This window comes from Oryctolagus cuniculus, chromosome 5 (assembly GCF_051225735.1).
Source record: "Oryctolagus cuniculus isolate XC-2025 breed Fujian yellow rabbit chromosome 5, ASM5122573v1, whole genome shotgun sequence".
NCBI lineage: Eukaryota > Metazoa > Chordata > Mammalia > Lagomorpha > Leporidae > Oryctolagus > Oryctolagus cuniculus.
This window is the reverse complement of record NC_142871.1, coordinates 19651665-19673346: the sequence shown is the minus strand read 5'-3', so window position 1 is coordinate 19673346 and position 21682 is coordinate 19651665. Positions and strand designations below refer to the sequence as shown.

The following is a 21682-nucleotide window of genomic DNA, read 5'->3' as shown; positions in this document are numbered from 1 at the left end:
CTAGGTAGTTAACCTTGATGTTTCCTTCTTCCTAGTTCCTGTATGCTTGAGTCCTGTCTGTCTTTGCCTCAGCTTTGTATGAGCCATAAATATTTTCGGTATTTAGAGACGATATTTATCTCTAAGCTCTTGTCTTTCTTGACAGTGGAGATTTTTTTTTATGACTATATGTTTGGAAAAATTGTGTCTCCTTAGTAATAACCTCATATAAGTTCCTCCGAAGCTTTGCCAGATAAGACTTTTGGGAATGATGATGCTGGGTCCAGCCTGAATTTTATCTTTGGAAACTTTGGCAACTTGCTCTGAGTAATAAGTGTGTGTGTTAATGTGTGTTCACCAAGTCCTTTCCTTTTACTTTTGAGGGAATGCTTCACTAGAAAAAATCAACGTAGCCTACTTTTCAGGGTGTAAAATAATAATACATTATTGCTGCAGCAGTTTATGTTCTAATGAGAGAGTGTGGTATAAATGCTTGGGATCACAAGCCCTGTGGAAGCGCCAACAGGTGACAGAACACAGCCCTGACTCTCGTGGTGGACCCCACACCTTGAGCAAGAACGGGGTCCTGAGCATTGGTTTTTGCATTTTGTGTTTTTTGTTGTTGAGTCATTTCAGTGTTAAAATGTGTGCTTGGGCTGGGGCGGGTCAGAAATTCCTTAGCAACTACAAGCGATTGCTGTGGAAGACCTTTCCCCACTGTTGGTCTGTTCCCAGGGCTTCTTTCTCCCACCTCCCACATCCTTGACCTCTACAGTGCCTTGATCTGTGTATGGAGACTCTTAGAGCCATCGGGGCATGCAAGGAAGGAATGCACAAAGGCCAGAGCATGCCCACTGGTGAGGTTGCCAAAGCAAAGCATGACAGCCTGGGGGGTGCCTACACAAGAGAAATTTACCAGCTCACAGGTATGGAGGCTTCAAGTGCAAGATCAGTGGGGGGGGGGGGGGGGTCGCTTCCTTCCAAGGGCTGGAGGGAAGGCTGCATCCCAGGCCTCTCTCCTTAGCTCCTGGATGCCACATGGCTTCCTCGAAGTCTCTGAACAGATTTATCACACATTGGATTACGGCCCACTCTGATGACCTCATTTTAATGTCATTGCCTCTGTAAAGATCTTGTCTCCTAATAAGATCACATTTTGAGGTACTGGGGTTAGGACTTCAACATATGACTCTAGGAATAGGGCCCAGGGCACAATTCAACTCACAACACTGGGATTTCACATGGCTGTGTTAAAGAAGGCTCATAGCTGAGAAGTACCGACCTGTTGATGGAAAGAAGGCTTCTGGTGACGATCTTGGGAACGGGGCTTTGCTGGCACATCGGAGCTGTTCCTGCAGGTGACTGCGTTTCCCCACACTTGTGAAAAGATCATCACAGTGGCTAGCTTCGATTGTTGCATAAACTACGGTTATTACCTGATATGCACTGATTACGTGAGGTTGGGCTTCTGCGCTCATGGGAGCCAAACTGTAAAACAAACACTGCGTCCCATGGGGGAAGATTTCTTCTTTGGAGGTTGAGAGAGCAGGAGAGTGGACAGGCCAGCCCCTTTCTTACATAAACCAGTAGACGGAGGCCAAGAATAGGGAGACTCCGTGGCCATGGTCATAAGGTTGGTTAGCAGCAGCCCTGGAATCAAAACCTGGGTCTCCCAACTCACAAACCGAGGCTTTCACCAAACCACAGTACCCTGTTCCCCGGATGTCCCCCGCCCTACCCTGCCATCTCTCCAAACTGCCCCCTGTCCCCTGCATCTGGCTTTCCTCAAGTGGTCCTGGGGCAGACATTGAGCCTAGAAGCTAAGACACCACTTTAGACTCCCGTGTGCCATACCAGGGTGCCTGTTTCTGATTTCTGGCTCTGTCTTCTGATTCCAGCTTCCTGCTAATGCACCCCCTGGAGGACGGCAGATGCTGACTCAAATAATTGAGTCTCTGCCACCCAAGTGAGAGACTAGGGTTGAGTTCCAAGTTCTCTGCTTCAGATTGGCCCAGTTTCAGCTAATGCAGGCATTTGGAGAGTGACCCAGCAGATAAAGGAATCTCTGTCCATCGCGCTCTCTCTCTCTCTCTTTCTCTCTCTCAAATAATTTTTACATTTTTTTAAAAAGAAGAAGAATGCCAAGAAGGCTAAAAATAACAATAATCTGCTCCTAATTACTGAGTACATAATGATACCCATGAGCAGGATCAGAATCCAGAAGTTATGACGTTGATAATTGCTTCCCTAAAATCCTATGACCCAAACAGAAGTCTAGGTGTCTAATCTGAATAGAGTAGTAGGTTTCCTTACCCTCGGTTTCAGCTTGTTAACTAAAACTGGCCTTGTCAGACATACTCGTGAATAAAAATAAATCTGTGTTTGAGATGTTGAGCTAGAAGCAGCTGGTGATGACTTTTGAAAACAAGAACACGCCGGCGCTGCGGCTCAGTAGGCTAATCCTCTGCCTTGCGGCACCAGCACACGGGGTTCTAGTCCCGGTTGGGGCACCGTATTCTGTCCCAGTTGCCCCTCTTCCAGGCCAGCTCTCTGCTGTGGCCCGGGAGTGCAGTGGAGGATGGCCCAGGTGCTTGGGCCCTGCACCCCATGGGAGACCAGGAGAAGCACCTGGCTCCTGGCTTCAGATCAGCGCGCCGGCCGCGGTGGCCATTGGAGGGTGAACCAACGGCAAAGGAAGACCTTTCTCTCTGTCTCTCTCTCTCACTGTCCACTCTGCCTGTCAAAAAAAAAGAAAGAAAGAAAAGAAAAGAAAACAAGAACACAAAGGACTTGACCTTCTGTGCTGCCGGTCTTAGTGATTGCATCACCACTGATCCCTGGGGTCTGCACTTGAGAAGTCATCTGCCTAATGCAGCCGCTTCACCAGTGAGGAAACTGTGGGTAGCCTGGCCAGTGGCTTGCCCAGGGCCACTGCCTGAGGAGAGACCTGGGGACAGGTCCCTTTGTGTTCCATCCTGAGCCCTTACCACCCCCTGCAGTGCTGATGAATGGTTCTGTGAGTGCACGCCCAAACACAGGGAACACCTGCAAGTTTAATCCACCTGTCCCCATGAAGGCAGAACTGGCAGCCCTAATGCTCTTAGGTGACTTGATGCTTTCCCATGGCACTCTGTCCCGTCACACTCATTGAGTCACCCTCATTAACTAACACCAGGTTTCCTGAGTATCAATGTTCGGTGTGACCATCTTCTGACTATTTCACTAAACTTATCTGTGTGTAAGAAACATCAGGCACATTAACTTTGAATATTTTAAAGGACTATAAGGAACTTCTGTCTTAGGCTATTAAAAGGAAAAATTTATTAATTTTTTTCCTTTAGATGTCTTTGAAGTTAGTATCTTTGTAACTGCTTTCTTTACCACGTTATTAAATTGAGCTCAATTATATTAAATCTCAGCGAAGTTTTTTTGGTAGAATTTAAAATCCGGCAAAGGAGTCAGCCCCACAAAGCACGGGCTATTATTCTAAGCTGTAGACAGTTCATACCACACGCATGCTCATTCTAGAACATTCAACTTACCGTGCTAAATGGATTTCTGGATGCTTCTCTGTGGAAGTCTTGGACTAGCCCTCCCCTTCCTTTTCTTGAGCCAAGAAAACTCTGAACCAAAGCAATTCTCTTTCAACATGTGGGAAAACTATAGTCAGACAGTCAAGAGCAGTGGCAGGAGAGCTTTGTGGGGCGTGGCAGAGAGAGACCTCTGGATCCTCGGGTGGATGTTACCAGTGAACCTGAATTTCTACTTCCAAGCCCTGAGAGACATGGGCAAGATTTGTTCCTGGGTGCTCCTTGTAAGCTTCACTTTAAAGTCTGGGAAAACCAAAGAGCAAACTGCCTTTGTGTCACAATTCTTGTGTTATATGTTAAGCATTTGGAAGGAACCCAGTGAGGCCGCAGGAAGTACTCACTCCCCCTCCACTTATCATCTTGAAGGCGATTCGTTTTTTTAAGTTGATAATCCCTAGGGCTATAAGGCTGTCCCACATCTGCCCCGAATTGAAAACAGATTACCATGAACAGCCTGACATCAGTGCTGCGGATCGCCTGTCCCAGAGAGGAAGAGTGAGCGTGCGAACGCGTGGCCCAATAGAGAGAGACAGAGAGAGAGACCCCGTGTGAATGCACAGCCCGGGAGACCCGCGAGCAGCTCCCAGCTATGAGGATGGCCAGCACAGGGTACGTAGGCTGTGAGGGTTCAGATTTTATGACAAATATTGGCGGTGTCTTTCTCACGTTGCAGGCAGCGGTATCCGGGAGGGGACTACCCTGAGACGTGAGGATAAAGTGACCTCACCAGGCACCGCCAGGGCTGTCAGCCTCCGGGGAGGCCGGGCAGCCTCTGCTTCTGAATTGCTTTGCTGGGTTTGGCCATCTTTGTGACCTGTCATTTAGAATGTAACATATAGTAGCTATACAATGATGTAGATACATTTTCTTTTTTCTTCGAGACTCTAATGAGGTTTTGTAATCCAGGAAACATTTTTACAGCTCAAGACTAGAGCTTTTCCAAGCCCTTGCTTATCTGTGAATTAAAAAAAAAAAAAAAAAGAATTTCCACAAAAGCCTCGGGGGACCTGGTCCCTCAGATTAACTATTTAGCGGCTAATATGCTCCTGAAGGCATTTCTTCCCAGCAGCTTTCTTTCTGAATATGAAAATATGAATATGAATATGAATATGGAAAGAATATTTTATAGAGTGTGACGTTCTTTGCCTTTTTAATTAAAAAAGGGATTAGACGTGTTCGTAAAAGATGACTAGAGGAGAAAAGAACAGAAATCGTAAGCAAGGCTTAAGGCCTGGGTCCTGACACTCCCAGCCCAGCCGGCCGGGGCCCCTCTGACTCATGCTCTGGCCTGATGTTGGTGGGTGGAGGCTGTTCAAGTGACTTCACAACTCTGTTTTGGGCTGGCGCTGTGGCTCACTAGGCTAATCCTCCGCCTGCGGTGCCGGCCCCCCCGGTTCTAGTCCAGGTTGGGGCACTGGATTCTGTCCCGGTTGCCCTTCTTCCAGGCCAGCTCTCTGCTGTGGCGCAGGAGTGCAGTGGAGGATGGCCCAAGTGCTTGGGCCCTGCACCCACATGGGAGACCAGGAGGAAGCACCTGGCTCCTGGCTTTGGATCAGTGCAGCACATCAGCCGCAACACGCCGGCCGTAGCGGCCACTTGGGGGGTGAACCAACGGCAAAGGAAGACCTTTCTCTCTGTTTCTCTCTCTCTCACTGTCTAACTCTGCCAGAAAGAAAGAAAGGAAGGAAGGAAGGAAGGAAGGAAGGAAGGAAGGAAGGAAGGAAGGAAGGAAGGAAGGAAGGAAGGAAGGAAGGAGGGAAGGAAGGACTGTGTTTTGCTCGCTTGCATCGCGGGGGCCAGCTCCTGATACCATCGGGAAAGAAAGAGAGAAAGAGAGAAAGAGAGAGAGAGAAAGAAAGAAAGAACGAACGAACGAAAGAACGAACTCTGTTTTGCTCGCTTGCATCGCGGGGGCCAGCGCCTGATACCATCGGTACCCCATCAGTACTTGTTGAATGAAAACAGAATTACGGAAGGGAACCCTACAGCAAGCATCAGTTTAGATAAACTGACCTCTTGAGCCTCTGGTTGGGGCGATTTGCACTCATCACAGCCAGGAGCAGAGACTAGGGGTCCTGGGTAATTGCGAGGACAGCAAGAGAGTGACCCGAGGGCACCAGTGCATGAAACCTGTGCTGATGCCACAGGTGTGGTATTAACAAGGTAAAGACCGTGGGGATGAGACTTTCCAGGGCACAACCTTGGCCTTGAGAGCGTGCGCGGGAGGCCAGGGAGGAGCAGGGCGAGACGGGTGGGCTGCTGAGCCCACCCGCTGGGTGCAGATGTGCTCATCAGAAGTGTGCCGACCACACAAAGCCCGTGCTTGTTCCCCACGCTGCCCCTGCTTCAGAAACAATGCATTCGGAGCAGCCCAGTTGGCAGGTAACCTTTTCAGTCCAGAAGCCAAGAGCTGCTCCCGGTTGATGGGTTGCCCACAACAGCACTTGAAAGAGGGAAGCACGTTCAGATGCCAAAATTTGACTGGAAACTGTGTCATGGGACCCAGCGAGACAGAGGCTCTCTTTCAGCAGAGGAAGCAGGCACATTCAGGTCTTTGTGCTGACGGATGCAGGAAGATGTATTGATTAACTCGCACAGAAAGGGGAATTATCAGGCTTGGACACATCCGCCTGCCCTACCTACAGCGACTGCCCATGAGCCTTGAATTCTGGGCAGACTATATATATATATATATATACACACACACATACACATATGTTTATATGTGTGAGTATAAACTTAATTTAAACAGCTGGGTTAATCTATCTACTTAATTCCTCAACTCCAGAGGTTTGGGGAGAAAAAAATAAAAGCGGTATGGCAGAGACTTCCACAGTGACACCTGCTGTATAAATTTAACTACAGTAAACCCCCTCATCCAAAAATCAGCTGCCTTTGTAGCAACAGGCCTTCATGTGGGGTGATACCCTCTCTCCCTGCCCACTCCGATGATCCCCAGCCCCATATTTGAAACCAGGCACCTGGTGAGTGGTCGCCATGGCACCCACGGGCTAAGCCATCACTCCCGGTCTCGGCCTCATTTCTCTTCAGGAGTTTTGTGAGCCATTGTTTGGAATTCAGGACACACTATCCCTCAGAAATGAGGTTAGGCTCCCAACACAGCTGCTGAATGCAAATTCTTCCTAAAATACGGAGAATTTGCTGCAAGTGTTGAGAAAAGAACTGGTGCTATTGTGTATAGCGGCATTGGAGGATGAACTTTACAATGGCCGTCATAGTGCTCTTGAGAGCGGTGCATCCTGGGAGATTCACTCTTGGCCTTGCACCCACTCATGTCCTGGTTGGACCCTCACCGTGCTCCTCAATGCTTTGTCTCCTGCTGTGCCTTCAATTGGTAGCCTAAACTGGAGTCCAAGCAAATGATTTGCACATACTTTTCCCCCTGTAGTTTCTTCTGCCTGGAATGTCGTCTTCCATTTCTAATTCCTGACAAACTCATGGAGCAACTCAAACATAGTTAAGATCCTTCTGTGATGTCCTAGTCAAACCCCTATCTCTCTACTTCCTTGGCCAAAACTGCCCCCCCCCCACCATCCCCAAGGAAATTTAGCACACAACTTAGGATGGTCCTCCACTAACTTTCTAAAGTTCCTAGAACTTGGATTAAAAAAAAAAGATTTATTTTATTTATTTGAAAGAGAAAGTTACAGAGAGAGAGAGAGGTCTTCCATCCACTGGTTAACCCAGAAGGCTACAATGGCTGGAGCTGAACCGACACAAAGACAGGAGCAAGGAGCTTCTTCCAGGTCTCCCATGTGGGTGAAGGGACCCAAGCACTTGGGCCATCTTCCAGTGCTTTCCCAGGAGCATTAGCAGGGAGCTGGATTGTAAGTGGAGCAGCCGGGACATGAATCGGCACCCATAAGGGATGCCGGCACTGCAGGCTAGGACTTAAACCCGCTGTGCCACAGTGCCGGCCCCCCCAAAGCTCAGATTAAAAGAAATCACCCCTAGGAAAGTCAGAAATTCCCTTTCAGGGAAGGGGTTTGGTGCAGTATTTAAGCTGCCACTTGGGACTCCCACATCCCATATCGCAGTGTCCAGGGTTCAAGTCCCAGCTCTGCTCTCCATCCAATTACCTGCTAATGTGTAGCCTGGGAGGCAGCAGGTTACGGATCGGGTACTTGGGTCCTTGCCAACTATCTGGGAGACCAAGATGGAATTCCCAGTTCTTGGCTTTGATCTGGCCCAAATCTGACTGCTATGGGCATTTGGGAAGTGAACCAGCAGATGGGAGATCTCTCTGTGTCTCTCTGTCTCTGTCTCTGTCTCCCTTGGTTTCTGTGTCTTTCAAATAAATGAATTAAATGTTCAAAAAGGAAATTTCCCTCCCCTGTATCTCACTTACATTCCCATAACACCATATAGGAACCACAATGGGTTAAAACTTAACAAATTTAATTTAATTATTTTATTGATTTAATTAATTAATTAATTAAATTAAAACTTACATTTTTATGTCCCTCTTCCCTAGACCAAGAAATCCTTAGAGACAGGGATTATTTTCACAACTTATTACAATGCCTGGAACATAGTATATGAGTAGAAAAGGAATGGATGGATGGACAGGTGGATAGATGACTAAGTCAACACAGAGATGGAGGGAGGGAAAATGGGAGGGAGGGAGGGAGGGATAGAAAAAGTTGGTGTATTTAGACGAGGATGAAGAACCACTCAGCAATTTCTGACATTCTGAGGAAGACTCTTCTAGAATTTCCAGGGCAGGGGATGGATGGAATGTGCTCACTTCTGCTTTTAAGAGAGGGAGGAATCATGAGTGGGGAGAAGAGAATGAACTTTGAGTCAGAGCATATGACCCCGGTGTTCCTTCTCCACTTTCTAGCTGGATGACCTTTGGTAAATTGTTTACCTCTCTATTTTTCTTTTCCTCAACTGTATGATGGAGGAAATAGCTGACTTTAAGGAGCTGTTGTAAGGGTTATAGGAATTCATCTACAGCCCTAGCCTGGTCCTTGAGTCATACGGGTGAAAGATAAAGTGTTGGTATAACAGGAATCTGAATCTGAAATGGTGGAACAAGGAGCGTTGGCACCAAAAGGAACCGGGGGCCCTTAAGTCAGGTGTGGGCTTCCCTTTCACCCCTGGGTCCACTTCGTTGTAAAGCAGCGTGTCAACCACCGGGCTACATTTTCTCAGCCACTTTCCCTATCACTTGACTAAATACAATAAAATAAAAATGTGGGAGAGAGAGAAAAGAGGAAGGGGGCTCAGGGAATTTGTAAATGTAAGAAAGAATCGCTGTGGACAGGTATTGTGGCGCAGCTAGCTAAGTTTCCCTTGGGGAGGGCTGGTTGGAACCCCAGCATCGCCCCCCAAATCCAGCTGCCTGCTAATACAACCTGGGAGGCAGGAGATAAAGTGCTGATGTCCCTGCCACTCACTTGGCAGACCCAGATGGAGTTCCAGGTTTCTGTCCTGGCACCGGCCTGGGCCTAGACCCAGGTATTATGGCCATTTAGGGAGTGAACCAGCCAACTGAAAGAGCTATTCCTCTGTATGTCTCCCTCTCTCTATGTCACCCTGCCTATCAAGTAAATAAAATGAGATTTTTTTAAATTGGAAACCATATATAAGAATGGTCTTCAAAATCTTATTGAAAATGTATGCTATGGAAAAAATGCACGTATTTCAATTTTGTTTTGCCCCAAAATACATTTATCTTTTTTTTTTAGATTTATTTATTTATTTATTTGAAAGGCGGAATTACAGGGAGACAGTGAGGGAGAGACAGAGAGAGAGAGATCTTCCATCTGCTGGTTCTATCCTCCAGTGAACTCAATGGCTGGAGCTAGGCCAGTCCTAAGCCAGGAGTTCATGGCTTCTTCTGGATCTCTCACATGGGTGGCAGGGGCCCAAGTACTTGAGCCATCTTCTACTGTTTTCTCAGGTGCATAAGCAGGAAGCAGAAGTGGAACAGCCAGGACTCGAACTGGCACCCATATGGGATGCTGGCACTGCAGGTGGCAGCTTTACCAGCATGCCACAGTGCCAGCCCCCTCTTATATTTTAACATTTTCCCATGAACTTTTAAAATTCCTTTCTATTTACACCTGCAAATACACTTCTGTGCATTTGTAACCCAAGAAGTGCCCTCCGTGGGTCCAAGTACTTGGCATAACTAATAATGCTGGCGATCTATTATGAATCACTTGCCTACCATGTCTGGTGTGCCAGGCAGTGTTCTTAGCTTTTCACACCCATTCACTCATTCAGTTCTTACAGTAACACTGTAGCAAAGGGACATAAAAAGCCTTGTTTTATTGCTAGGGAAGAAATCACTCTGTGAGTCACACAACAAGGACACATAGGAGCCAGCAGGTGAACACAGACATCTGACTCCCTCAGATTGCTTGGGGCAGTTTGATTCCATTTTCCCACAACAACGTGGTCGCATAGTTAGCACGTGCAATACATTTAACACACTCTGACCTCCGGATGCCTCGGGCAGGCAGGGATCATGGAAGGTCTCCTCTTTCCTGTTTGCATCATTATAAAAGCATTTCCACAGTAAGTAAAACTACTGTGCAGGCACTTCAAGGTTATCGAAATCTTTGGCTGTCTTAGTCATCCCTTGTTGTAAACCACATGTATGTCCCACTGATATTTTAGGCCATGGTTTAGATGAAGGTGCTCAGGAGAACAGGAGAGAGAGCATTTGACCCCTGACATCCCAAAAATGCGAGCTGGGAGGAATCCCATGGAATAGAAAATAAGAGGAGAAAGAAGGGGGCCCCCTGGTGTTTCTCCCTGTTTGCTTCCCCCATAGCCTGACTGGAGAACATCTCACCCAAAAACCCATTCACGTCAAATTCAGTCCCCTTTGGAGCATTTGTGCATCTGTTCTAGAAATAAATATTACATTGAATTAAACTTTAATTTATTGTAAATTCTAAATAAAAGGCTTTATATAAACAGAGCTGGGAGCTTAACTCTCCAAAAGTAGGTCAAATAGAAAAAGGCACTTTCAAGTTACAAAACAATCCCAACACTTAAAAACTATTCTGCAAGTTCAATAAATACCTGATAAAAATACAAAATGGTTAGATTGTGCCCTTAGAGGGACTGATTTTTCTTTCTCATCACTTAACTGCCCCCAGATGCCAAGAAAATATAGGGCACTAACATGAAATCCGGACTGTGAAACGGAGGCTGAATTTTAAGTTATTTTTCATTGAGTAAATCTTCAAGAAACTGGTTTTAGGCCAGCTGGCTACCTGGCAGGGTTTTCATTAGAATAGGAGGAAACTTGACGAATACACGTTTCAGCCTAATGCCCAGCACATGGTGGACACTCAGTAAGATTTTGTTGAATAAATGTGGAATAGTTCTGCACTGTTTAACCAAGCCCACTCATCTATCCTGTTAGATCCTGGATTATACAGGGTAGCATGGTTGTTATTATGGGTGATTTTCAGATTACACAAAAACAACATTTCCTAAAATGCTCAATCCCCTGGGAATCAAAAGCCCAAAGTTTCTGAGATGGTTTCCTAACATTTTACGAGAGAGTAGTCTTATAGTCAGGACTGAGGTGCTCTGGGAATTAAGTGAGATCACGTTCACCCATCCAACCATTTGTTCATTCTTTTATGATTTATTTTATTTATTTGAAAGGCAGAGTTACAGAGGGAGGGAGGGAAGAGAGGGAGAGAGAGCGGGTTGGGGGGGTGGTGGAAGTTGATCTTCCATCTACTGATTCACTCCCCAAATGGCCACAACAGCCAGGGCTGGGCCAGGCCAAAGCCAGGAGCTTGGAGTCCCATCCTGGCCTACCACGTATGTGGCAAGGGCCCAAGCACTCGGGCCATCTTCCACTGCTTTCCCAGGCGCACTTGCAGGGAACAGGATCAGAAGTGGAGCAGCTGGGGCCTCAAACTGGTGCTCACAACAGATGTCAGCGTCACAGGCAGCAGCTTAACCCACCATGCCACATGCTGCCCCTCGTTCATGCTTTTAAAATGGTATGGTTTTTTAAGATTTGTTTATTTATTTGAAAGTCAGAGTTACACAGAGAGAGAAGGAGAGGCAGAGAGAGAGAGAGAGAGAGATGTCTTCATCCGCTGGTTCACTCCCCAGATGGCCACAACAGCCAGAGCTGTGCTGATCTGAAGCCAGGAGCCGGGAGCTTCCTCCGGGTCTCCCACGCAGGTGCAGGGGCCCAAGTCCTTGGGCCATCTTCTACTGCCTTCCCAGGACATAGCTGAGAGCTGGATCAGAAGTGGAGCAGCTGGGTCTCGAACTGGCGCCCATATGAGATGCAGGCACTTCAGGCCAGGGCGTTAACCTTCTGTGCCACAGTGCCAGCCCCAGTATGTATTTTCAGTGCTGGAAAAATTGTACTTGGGAAATAGTGGTGAACAAGTCAAACAAAGTCTGAACTCATGGAGCTTACTTTCACCCACAAAGCAAGCTGTGTGGGAGCTGGGCTGTCACCTACCTCGTGCTCTTTTCTCAGGGCGGGCAGCAGAGGGCGCTGGAAAGGACAGGCAGCTTGGAAGTCCGACTATTGCCCTTTTGACGCCAAGCCCCAGCTTGAATTCAGCTATCGAAGTTCAGGGTGTGCTGGGGAAAGTCCCTGAGCCACCGTCCTTTTCTGTGAGATGGGATTAATAACGCACACCTTGCAGTGATTTTTTGAAGACTAAATGAAACATACTGAACAGGTAGTACCTAACATAGGATCGGGCACATAGTTGGTGCTCAGTAGTACCTAACATAGGATTGGGCACATAGTAGGTGCTCATTAGTACCTAACATAGCATCAGGCACATAGTAAGTGCTCAGTAAACAGTAACCCTTTATGACTTTCATGAAGAGCTAGATCAAGAGTGTCAAAGAAGAAGGGTGTCTTTGGTGAGTGGGGGCAGGGAGCACTGCCTCCTCTGAGAACATGCCACCAGAGAGGTCCTTTTCAGGCACTGGTGAGGCAATCCGTCCACCCAGTGGTTGTTGATACTGCAATAAGACACCAGAGAAAATGTGCATATATGCAATGCATGAAGGTTGTATATGTTAAATAAAAGGTTTCTAGGTAACAAATAAAAAACAAAAAATAAAAGGTGAAACAAAGGCATCAGAGAAGAATGACTTCTGATGAAACTCAGCAGATGGGACACATGCTCTTTTCTGCATTTCCTCCTTGAAGCCTTATAAAATGAAAATAAAGGGGGGAAAGGCACAAAACCAGCAAGGATAGGGTGTAGGGTGGGTAACAGAAGTAGAAGTACCAACAAAAGTTGGGAAAATCGAACACGGGCCGAGGGAGACCGCAGTGCCTGGAGCTGTATGATGGAGACCCTGGAATCGCTCAGCGCCTGTGGATGGGGGGGTCTGGAGAATGCCCACGGGACAGAAGGCTCTGGGGATGCAGGCAGAGGCGGGGGTGCTCTCGCCTACCCTGACCCAAAGTCAGGGAGCAGACAGAGCTGAAAATAGGGTGCCTGGACGAAAGTCTGTATGGGGAGAGTGATCAGAGCCTCCAAAGCCCCCTCCAGTCGCATCCTCAGGCCGCTCTGGGCAGCCAAGCGCCCACAGGCAGCAGGGGCTGGCCTCTCCTTTATCTCCTGGGACCACAGCGGCTGCTGGGCCACATTCCTTCCTCCCCCTGCATGGCCCAGTGGGCTGGATAAAGAGGAGGGGCCGGGAATAAGAAAGGGACAGGGCTTCAGGTCAGCTCCTTCCTCCTCCTCCTTTCCTCCCCCACCCTCCCCCCCACCCCGCCTCCTGGCAGCTGTGACTGCTGCCCTGCGGCCACCTGGGCCCAGCGACAGCTGCCACAGAGCCCTCTAGTGTCCTGCCCACCCCGCTTCCACGCAGCTCCGAGTGGCTGGAATGCAGGCAGGGCAGTGGAGTGTGTCTGTGTGTATGTGCGTGCGTGCGTGTGTGTGTGTGTGTGTGTGTGGGTAGATGTATGAGAGAAGCCTCACATATCCCATCACACAGTCATAGAAACAACAGTGTATCTTCCTGCGGCTCATACCAAGTCCACAAAGAGCTTTCTTGTAGCCCATCTGGCTATATAGATGGGGCAACACAGGAGACACGCTGACTTGTTTGAGGGGAAACCCCATTATGTATAGAAATATATATATATACATATATATATATATATATATATGCAGCAAGTGTGGACTAGGAGGGAGCAGAAACTCCAAATGCCAGTCCCTAACCCTTCACGCTGGCTACCGAGGCTCATGGCAGCACTGTCTTTAACCAAGGGGCAAAAGTCACCCCAGATACCCAAACAGCAACCCACCAGATGATTTTCATGTCGAAAACCAATACGCAGACTACTTATTATGATTTTCCATTTTATTAAAATAACACAGGTTCCTTTGTATAAAAATTAAAACTGAGGAGCAAGCACAAAAGGACCGTAACTGTGCAATCCAGAGACACCACTGTTTGCCTTGTTTTCTGTTTCATTTTCAAAATACTTTCCAGTGCTTTGAAACCTTATTTTAATTTCATATGGCGATTTTCCACTGAAAATTTTTTTCAAATGCACGTCCTCGTACCACTACAAGTTCTTTGTAAACGTTTCTTTTTGAAGTGTATGTAATGTTCCAGCTCATGGAAGTAGCATAATTTTGCACACTCTTTCTTCTTGGTTGGGCTTTTTAAGTTATTTCTGGATTTTCCAATTACAGATAAAACCATGACAAACTTTTGTTATATGAAGCTCGGTCATCATTTCAGATTATTTCCTCCCAGTAGATCCCAGAAATAGAGACGCTGCTCATTCAAGGGGTGGGCACATTTTTAAGGCTAAGTGAGTTGTTTTTAGATGGACTGTTGAAAAGTGTGTTTAATATTTAATAACGGACTTTTTAGACCCAATGAATAAACCAGCACGTGCACGTCCCTCATCCAGCTTAAGAAAGCATAGTACCGGGGCAGGTGCTGTGGTGCAGCAGGTTAAAGCCCTGACCTGAAGCGCCGGCATCCCATATGGATGCCAGTTGGAGTCCCGGCTTCTCCTCTTCCAATCCAGCTCTCCGCTCTGGCCTGGGAAAGCAGTAGAAGATGGCCCAAGTCCTTGGGCCCCTGTGCCCGTGTGGGAGGCCATCTGGGGAGTGAACCAGCGGATGGAAGACCTCTCTCTCTCTCTCTCTCTCTCTCTCTCTGCCTCTCCCCTCTCTGTGTAACTCTGACTTTCAAATAAATAAAATAAATCTTAAAAAAAAAAAAAGAAAGAAAGAAAGAAAGGGGCCAGCACAGTGACTCACTTGGTTAATCCTCCGCCTGCAGTGCTGGCATCCCATATGGGCACCGGGTTCTAGTCCCGATTGCTCCTCTTCCAGTCCAGCTCTCTGCTGTGGCCCAGGAGGGCAGTGGAGGATGGCCCAAGAGCATGGGCCCCTGCACCCGCATGGGAGACCAGGGAGAAACACCTGGCTCCTGGCTTCGGTTCGGTGCAGCGCCGATTTGGGGAGTGAACCAACGGGAGGAAGACCTTTCTCTCTTGTCTCTCTCTCTCACTGTCTAACTCTGCCTGTCAAATAAATAAAAAAGCCTAATACCAATACAAAAGGCATAATACCAAGTCTCTCCACTCCTCTCTCATGCGCCCCTCCCTCAATGCCCAAGGTGGTCATTATTCTGAATTTATATTCTACCAGATTTTTTTAAAAGAACTTCCAGATCCAATAGAGTCTTTCTGGTAGAGAATAAGAGAGAACAAGAGGAAAGTAGAGGGGTGTCAATGCAAGTGTTGAGCAGCAGAGCAAGGCAGGACCACGTGCAAAGACGGAAGTATGACAGGGAGCTGCCAGCACTTGAGTCCAACTTCCAATCATCGCCATCTCTGGCCTTCAAAAAGCTGACTAACCATCTCCAAAGTCAATAACTTCACCTGGAAAATGAGAGCAAAGCTAATAGTATCCACCTGCTTAAGGTGGTGGCATGGGTTAAAAGAGATAAACAGCTAGCACCTTGCAGAGGAGAGAACATTCTCTACGGTGAAGACACTGGGTATTTGAGGGCAGAGGGAAGCCATGTTCCAGGATGATAATCAGAGAGCTCTGAAGGTTTTGTTGGAGGCCTATTATCGATGATGCACTTGCTCCCTTTTCCAAAGCAGTGAGAGGCTGTGTTTTTCCCTTTTCCACAAATTTATTTGAGTTTCCAAACAGATGTTTCAAAGATACCTGAGTGGAGTTCCAAATGGAATTCCAATAGAAGTGTGCCTTTCTTTACTTGTCAAGTGTAAAGGGGAATGCCTAAGCATGTGTCCAAAAGCAGGTCCCACGAATGAACAAAGATGCCCTCCCATTCCCAGGGCAAAGACACACATCCCTAGGGTGGTCAGACTTCTGCATTCTAGGTCTGATGCGTGAGGGCAGGCATGCACACCTCAAATTCTTTCTGTCTTACCAGAACCTCTGGTTTCCTATAGGAGTGAGAGGTTGAAAGGGTTAAATGAGGATCAGGGTTAGGGTTGAAGTGTATCTCTAAAAAGAACATTAGACATGATCTTGTTCTAGTCAGTGACCTCATTGTAACTTAATTACCTGTTGAAGGACCCATCTCTACATATAGTCACATTCGAAGGTAATGGGCCTGAGAACTTCAAGGGGCACAGTTCAGCCTATACAGAAACCCTGAACTTGTTAGGGAATTGCAACCCAGAGAGCTCCCAAGACTCGCCCAGAGTCCCACAGCATTCGGCAGCAGAGGCAGAACCAGAGCCCAGGCATCACGTCTCCCAGTCTGCTATCCCCTCCCCGCCCCCAGCTTCTCATCATGGGTCCTGTTAGACCACACTGTGGTGTCGCAAGAGCCTGCAGGAGGAGCCCAGAGGGTCAGATGTGAGGGATGGAGCAATAGTGGAGGTGCTGACCCAGCCTGGGTCTCTGATGGCCTCAGAATAGGGCTTGGGATCCACAATGTGTCCTGTAGTGAGGTTGCCAGGGCAAAACCCAAGATAATACCTCAAGAAGTCTATTCCTGATGACTCAGGACCAGGGGGGTAGTTGTGGGGTGCCGATGGGATCCGGTGGGACCTGCCTCTACCATCAAGATCCATGATGTGGTCTGAGTCCATTTCTTCTGAGGCCTTTTTGGAAAAGCAAAGAATCTGGTAACAAACATGTAGGATCTGCTGCCATGTTACTGTCACGTATATTTCAGTCACTTGTCTCTCTGTTGGGGTCCAGTGGCCTCCTCTCTCTCTCTCTCTCTCTCACACACACACACACACACACACAACTGCATGTGTTTCTGATCTTTCCCAGAATTCTTTGGGGATGTTCACATCCTCTACCATTGCCCCACCAGTCTGCCCCACAGTGTCCCAACAACACTCATCATGTGTTTCTTGAGCTGTCATCTTAATCCTGTACTGCCAATGTATTCCTGCCTTCTTTGGATATTTATAATTAAGATTATTTAATGTCGGGTTCACTTGCCAAGTAAAATATTACTTCAGTGTCCACTTTGTGTGTGTGTGTATGTGTGTGCTCATGGGTACATGTGTACGCAGACATGTAATTAGTGTGTGTGCAGATTCCTCTGTTGTCTGCAATCCCTCCCAGCTGGGGATCATTTGTAGTTAATGAGTGTTTAGCAGTTCCCTTTGATGAAGCTGTTCAATCTGAGCTCCACACTGGCATCGCCCCAGAGAGCCCCCTGGGCCCTGACCAATCATGTTTACCTGTTTTTCCCTACTTCCTTAGGGTTTGTTGTTTGTTGGCACCATAGGGAACCAACCTGTAGTCCTCTCTGACCAAAGTTGAGCTTAAGTTTCGTAAGAAAATCCTTCAATTTGTATTCAAAGCAAGTTCACTTATCTGGTGGGCTTTCATTTTCACCAAGCAAAATAAACTGCAGACAAGACAAACATTTCATAATCACCCTAACTGGGCATGCGTGTGGCAGCGACACAAAAGCTAGTGCTGTCAACTTTTTTTGAAAACAAATATCAAATTCAAAACCTGCGGACTCCAGCTGTCGGAGTTTTCCTGGATTTAATTATAACTTGATCTCTGAAGAGGGAGTGTGTATCAAGGGTGTCTCTCGGTCACTTGGAGAAATCAGAGTAAGCGACAGACTGGCCCTGGGATGCACCTGTGAGACGAGTCCTCATTACCGTCTCCTGCAGTGAACGCACCCCAGGTCCCGTGTCCAACCCTGTCACCATTGCAGAAACACAGTTGATCCAATGTGCTGGCCCTCAGAGGAAGAGGCACACAGATGGCTCTGAAAATCAATTATTGAAAATCCAATACAGTTAAAAGCATCACAAGGGAAGGGAGTGGGCTTCAGGTTAAGCATCCATTATGCAAAATGCATGGGACCAGAAGTGTTTTGGATTTGGGATCTTTTGGCATTTTGGAATATTGGCACATCCATAGCTAGATATCTTGGGAAAGGGATCCAAGTAGAAACACAGAATTCACTTTGCACACATACCCTGAAGGTAATTCTGTACAACATTTTTGTATAATCTTATGCATGGAACAGTGATTTGTGGTATGGAATTTTCAACCTGTGGCATCATGTCAGCCTTCAAAAGTTTTGGCTATAGCAGCATTTCAGATTCCAGATTGTATATATCCACTCTTATATATTCACTTGTATATATCCACTCTTATATATTCACTTGTATATATTCACTTTTTTGCAAAAGATTTATTTATCTATTTATGAGAGAGAGAGAAAGAATTTCTCATCCTCTGGTTTACTCTTGAAGTGGATTAACAGCCAGGCCTGGGTCAGGTTAAAGCCAGGAGCAAGGAACTCCATCTGGTTCTCCCATGTGGGTGTCAGGACCTCAAGTACTTGAACCACCACCTGTTGCTTCCAGGGACATTAGCAGGGAACTGGATTGTATGTGGGGTACCCTGTACTTGAACGGTCCCTCTGATATAGGATGTAAGTGTCCCAAAAGACAGCTGAACCCACTGTGTCTCAACACCACCATACATGCGTTCTTCCATTAAACAGGAAATGATCTCTCTGCTTAAAAAACCTTCCCACTGCTTTATTTCTCTTCTACCCCATGCACTCTCATTACTTACCTTTCCCTGCCTTCAAGAATATTTAGTTCTACATTTCCTACTTCTCAACAAATCCCGAACACTAGAACCAACACAGATATATAAAGAATATAAACACACACACACACACACACACACACGCCTCACATTGGGGCTTAGATGAACATTCCCAACCTGCTCCTCAGTAACTAGCCCCAGAGTCAAAGCTTCTCAGTATGAACACAGAGTGTTGCCCAAATCATTCGTGGCAAAGCCTGCTTCCTGAACAGGACAGGCCACAGTCTTTCGGTTAGTAGCGAGACAGTAAACTGGAGATGGTTAATTATGTGACGCACGATGTAAAGGCATGCTTATGCCCTGTTTCTTTTTTACTGCACCCAAAATGAAACAAAACAAAAACACAACAAACAATGTCAGATTCAAGGAATCGTTTGGGTTAATCCCCATCCCACGTGACTTGGCAATCAATAACTTGAGAAGCATTTCATTTTTTGAGTAGATGGCCGGCAAGAAAAGAGCAGGGTGGAGCAGCTCCTGTTGACTCAGGGCGGGGAGCGATGGCTCACCCTGTACAAACACGCCTTCGGCCTGCTCCTGGGTGAAGGCAGGATCGCAGCCAGCCCTACCTGAGAATGCCCCGCAGCCTCAAGCCTGCAGCCTCTAGCCTGCTTCTGCCATTGGTTTCCTTTCCTGTTGATGTGGAGGAAAAGGCAGTGGTAAGAGGAAGGGGTCACCACTCCAGAGCCTGTCTCCTGCCTCCCGGATGCACCTGTCTAGAGGGGACACTCTGGAGTACTTCATGGAAGCCAAGGGCAGCATTGTCCCCGGAGGATGAGCGTAAAGACAGGATTCTTAGAGAAAGATTTCTGTTTAAGCCAGATTAACCACAGTGACCTAGATAAGGATGTTGCTGCCTTGCAGAACATCTAAAAATCGGGGGCCTAAAAACAAGGGCAATGAGATTTGGAGGAAATGCACTCTTTTTCTATAAAAAAAAATTTGTTTATTTATCTGAAAGAGTTACACAGAGAGAGAAGGAGAAGCAGAGAGAGAGGTCTTCTATCCTCGGCTTCACTCCCCAATTGTCCATAACGGCCAGAGCTGCGCTGATCCGAAGCCAGGAGCCAAGAACTTCTTCCGGGTCTTCCCATGCAGGTGCAGAGGTCATAGTCTGTTTCCCAAGCCATAGAAGAGAGCTGGATCAGAAGTGGACAGCCGGGACTCGAACCAGAGCCCATATGGGATTCCTGAACTGCACGAGGGGCCCAAATGCTTGGGCCTCTATACCCATGTGAGAGACCAGGAAGAAGCTCCTGGCTCCTGCCTTCGGATTGGCTCAACTTCAGCCATTGCAGCCATCTGGGGAGTGAACCAGTGAATGGAAGACCTCTCTCTCTCTCTGTGTATCTCTGTCTGTCTGTCTCTCTCTCTCTCTCTCTCTGACTCTACCTCTCTCTCTTTAACTCTTTCAAATAAATAAAATAAATCTTTAAAAAGAAAAGAGTGAACACAAATCAAAGCTAGGATTCTATGCAGAAAGTTGTGAGTGTGGATGAAATATTTAGCTTGTATCTGTGATTACAACCAACATTATTTAGCTTTGAGTCTTTGATCCCCAGGTTCATGGTAAAAAATATTTCCCTTCTCTGTCCTAGTTAAGAACTGAGAATTAATGGAAATGTGATTATAGAGTTCAAAATGTTTTATGAAGAGATAAAAAGCCGTCCTTTCTGTATGCCCGACCTATTCTACATTCATGACATCACTCTGTCCCACATCATTCCTGGCATTTTCCTGTTATTCCCCCGGAAGTATCGGAGCCAGTGGTCCAGAAGGTGCATACTACTGCTGCCTTTCGTAAGATGAGCGGTGACTGGGACAGCTTTTTTGGTGCTAACTCTCCTGCTTGGTGTTTTAGGCTGGATTTTGATCCGTGCCCATGTTGCTTCAGCTATTTCTCATGTTGAAGAGTGACTGTCGCGAAAGTACTTGTAATAGTGGTGTCAGTTTTTGGTCTTCACATTACTGACTACCGTGGGGAAATCTTCAGGATGTCTTAAAACCCAAGGTCTGATGCATGTGGTCTTGTCTGGGGGCCAGGTGGTCATGGGAATCAGCCTCCCAAACCTCTTATATTTAAGATGATGTCACACCAAGGGAGCATAGCGTGCTACTTTTCAATGTGTCTTCAATGTTGGATAAATCTGAATTCCTGTAACTTAAAAGCCATGAGGTAATATTGCTTGAACAGTTTTCCTCATCCTTTGGAACAAAGGTCAAGATAGTTTAAGTCTTGTTTTGCAAACCCAGATTACATCAGAGCAGGAAAAAGCATTAACTTCATTCAAAAATGCCAAGGCTTTCTCCTATGGCGTAGTTAACCCTGGGTTCCTCTCAGTCTTGAGTTATGACCCAACTCAACCAGGATTGCCCAGACTACCGAAAGTCCTAGAGCAAGGAAGGGCCAGCAGGAAGTATGTAAGCTGAAGTTCCCACTCAATAAACTAGGCAGCTCTAAAAGCAAAGAGTGCAAGGGCGAACACATGTGAGGTGATGGAGTCTCACTAGGATGAGTCTGGCTGTTGTCCGTATCCTCTCCTCTGGGGGGGGACATTGGCAAATGAGAAGTCAGGGAAGCTTTTTGCCTATCTTCTGCCATTAGGCTACTGCATTTCTTCTTTCTGCCACCTTTGAATGGCATTCTCTTCCCCTGATTCTTTTTTATTCTCTTTATCAAAAATTTAAAAATGGTAAGATATTTTATTTATTTATTTATTTATTTATTTATTGAGGAGCAGAGAGACAGGCAGACAGAGAGCTCATGTCCAGTGCTTCCCTCCCCAAATGCCTGCAGCAGTCAGGACTGGGCTGGGCTGAAGCCGGGAATTCAGTACAAGGCTCCGATTTGCAAGGCAGGAACTCAACTACTTGAGCCATCACCACTGCCTCCCAGGCTGTGATTGGCAGGAAGCCGGAATCAGGAATCAGGTGTTGAACCCAGGGGCTCCAATGTGGGATGTGACTGTCTTAACCTGCATCGTAATGTTTAGGCTAAATGCCCACCCCTACACA

General features: G+C 46.9%; 1 protein-coding gene across 3 annotated transcripts in view; it reads left to right on the top strand.

The window, feature by feature from the left end:
- The window catches only part of SASH1 (SAM and SH3 domain containing 1), a 324812-nt gene that overhangs the window by 74985 nt on the left and 228145 nt on the right, over positions 1-21682 (top strand). The window contains exon 1 of one of the 3 annotated variants that reach the window (XM_051855275.3): positions 4006-4178. The exons of 1 other annotated variant lie outside the window; for it this stretch is intronic. In XM_051855275.3, the coding sequence (XP_051711235.3) occupies positions 4122-4178 (57 nt within the window). In that variant the 5' untranslated portion in view covers positions 4006-4121. Of the gene's footprint in view, positions 1-4005; positions 4179-21682 lie in introns of those variants that run through there. One more of the 3 variants, XM_070073463.2, reaches the window with a different exon arrangement.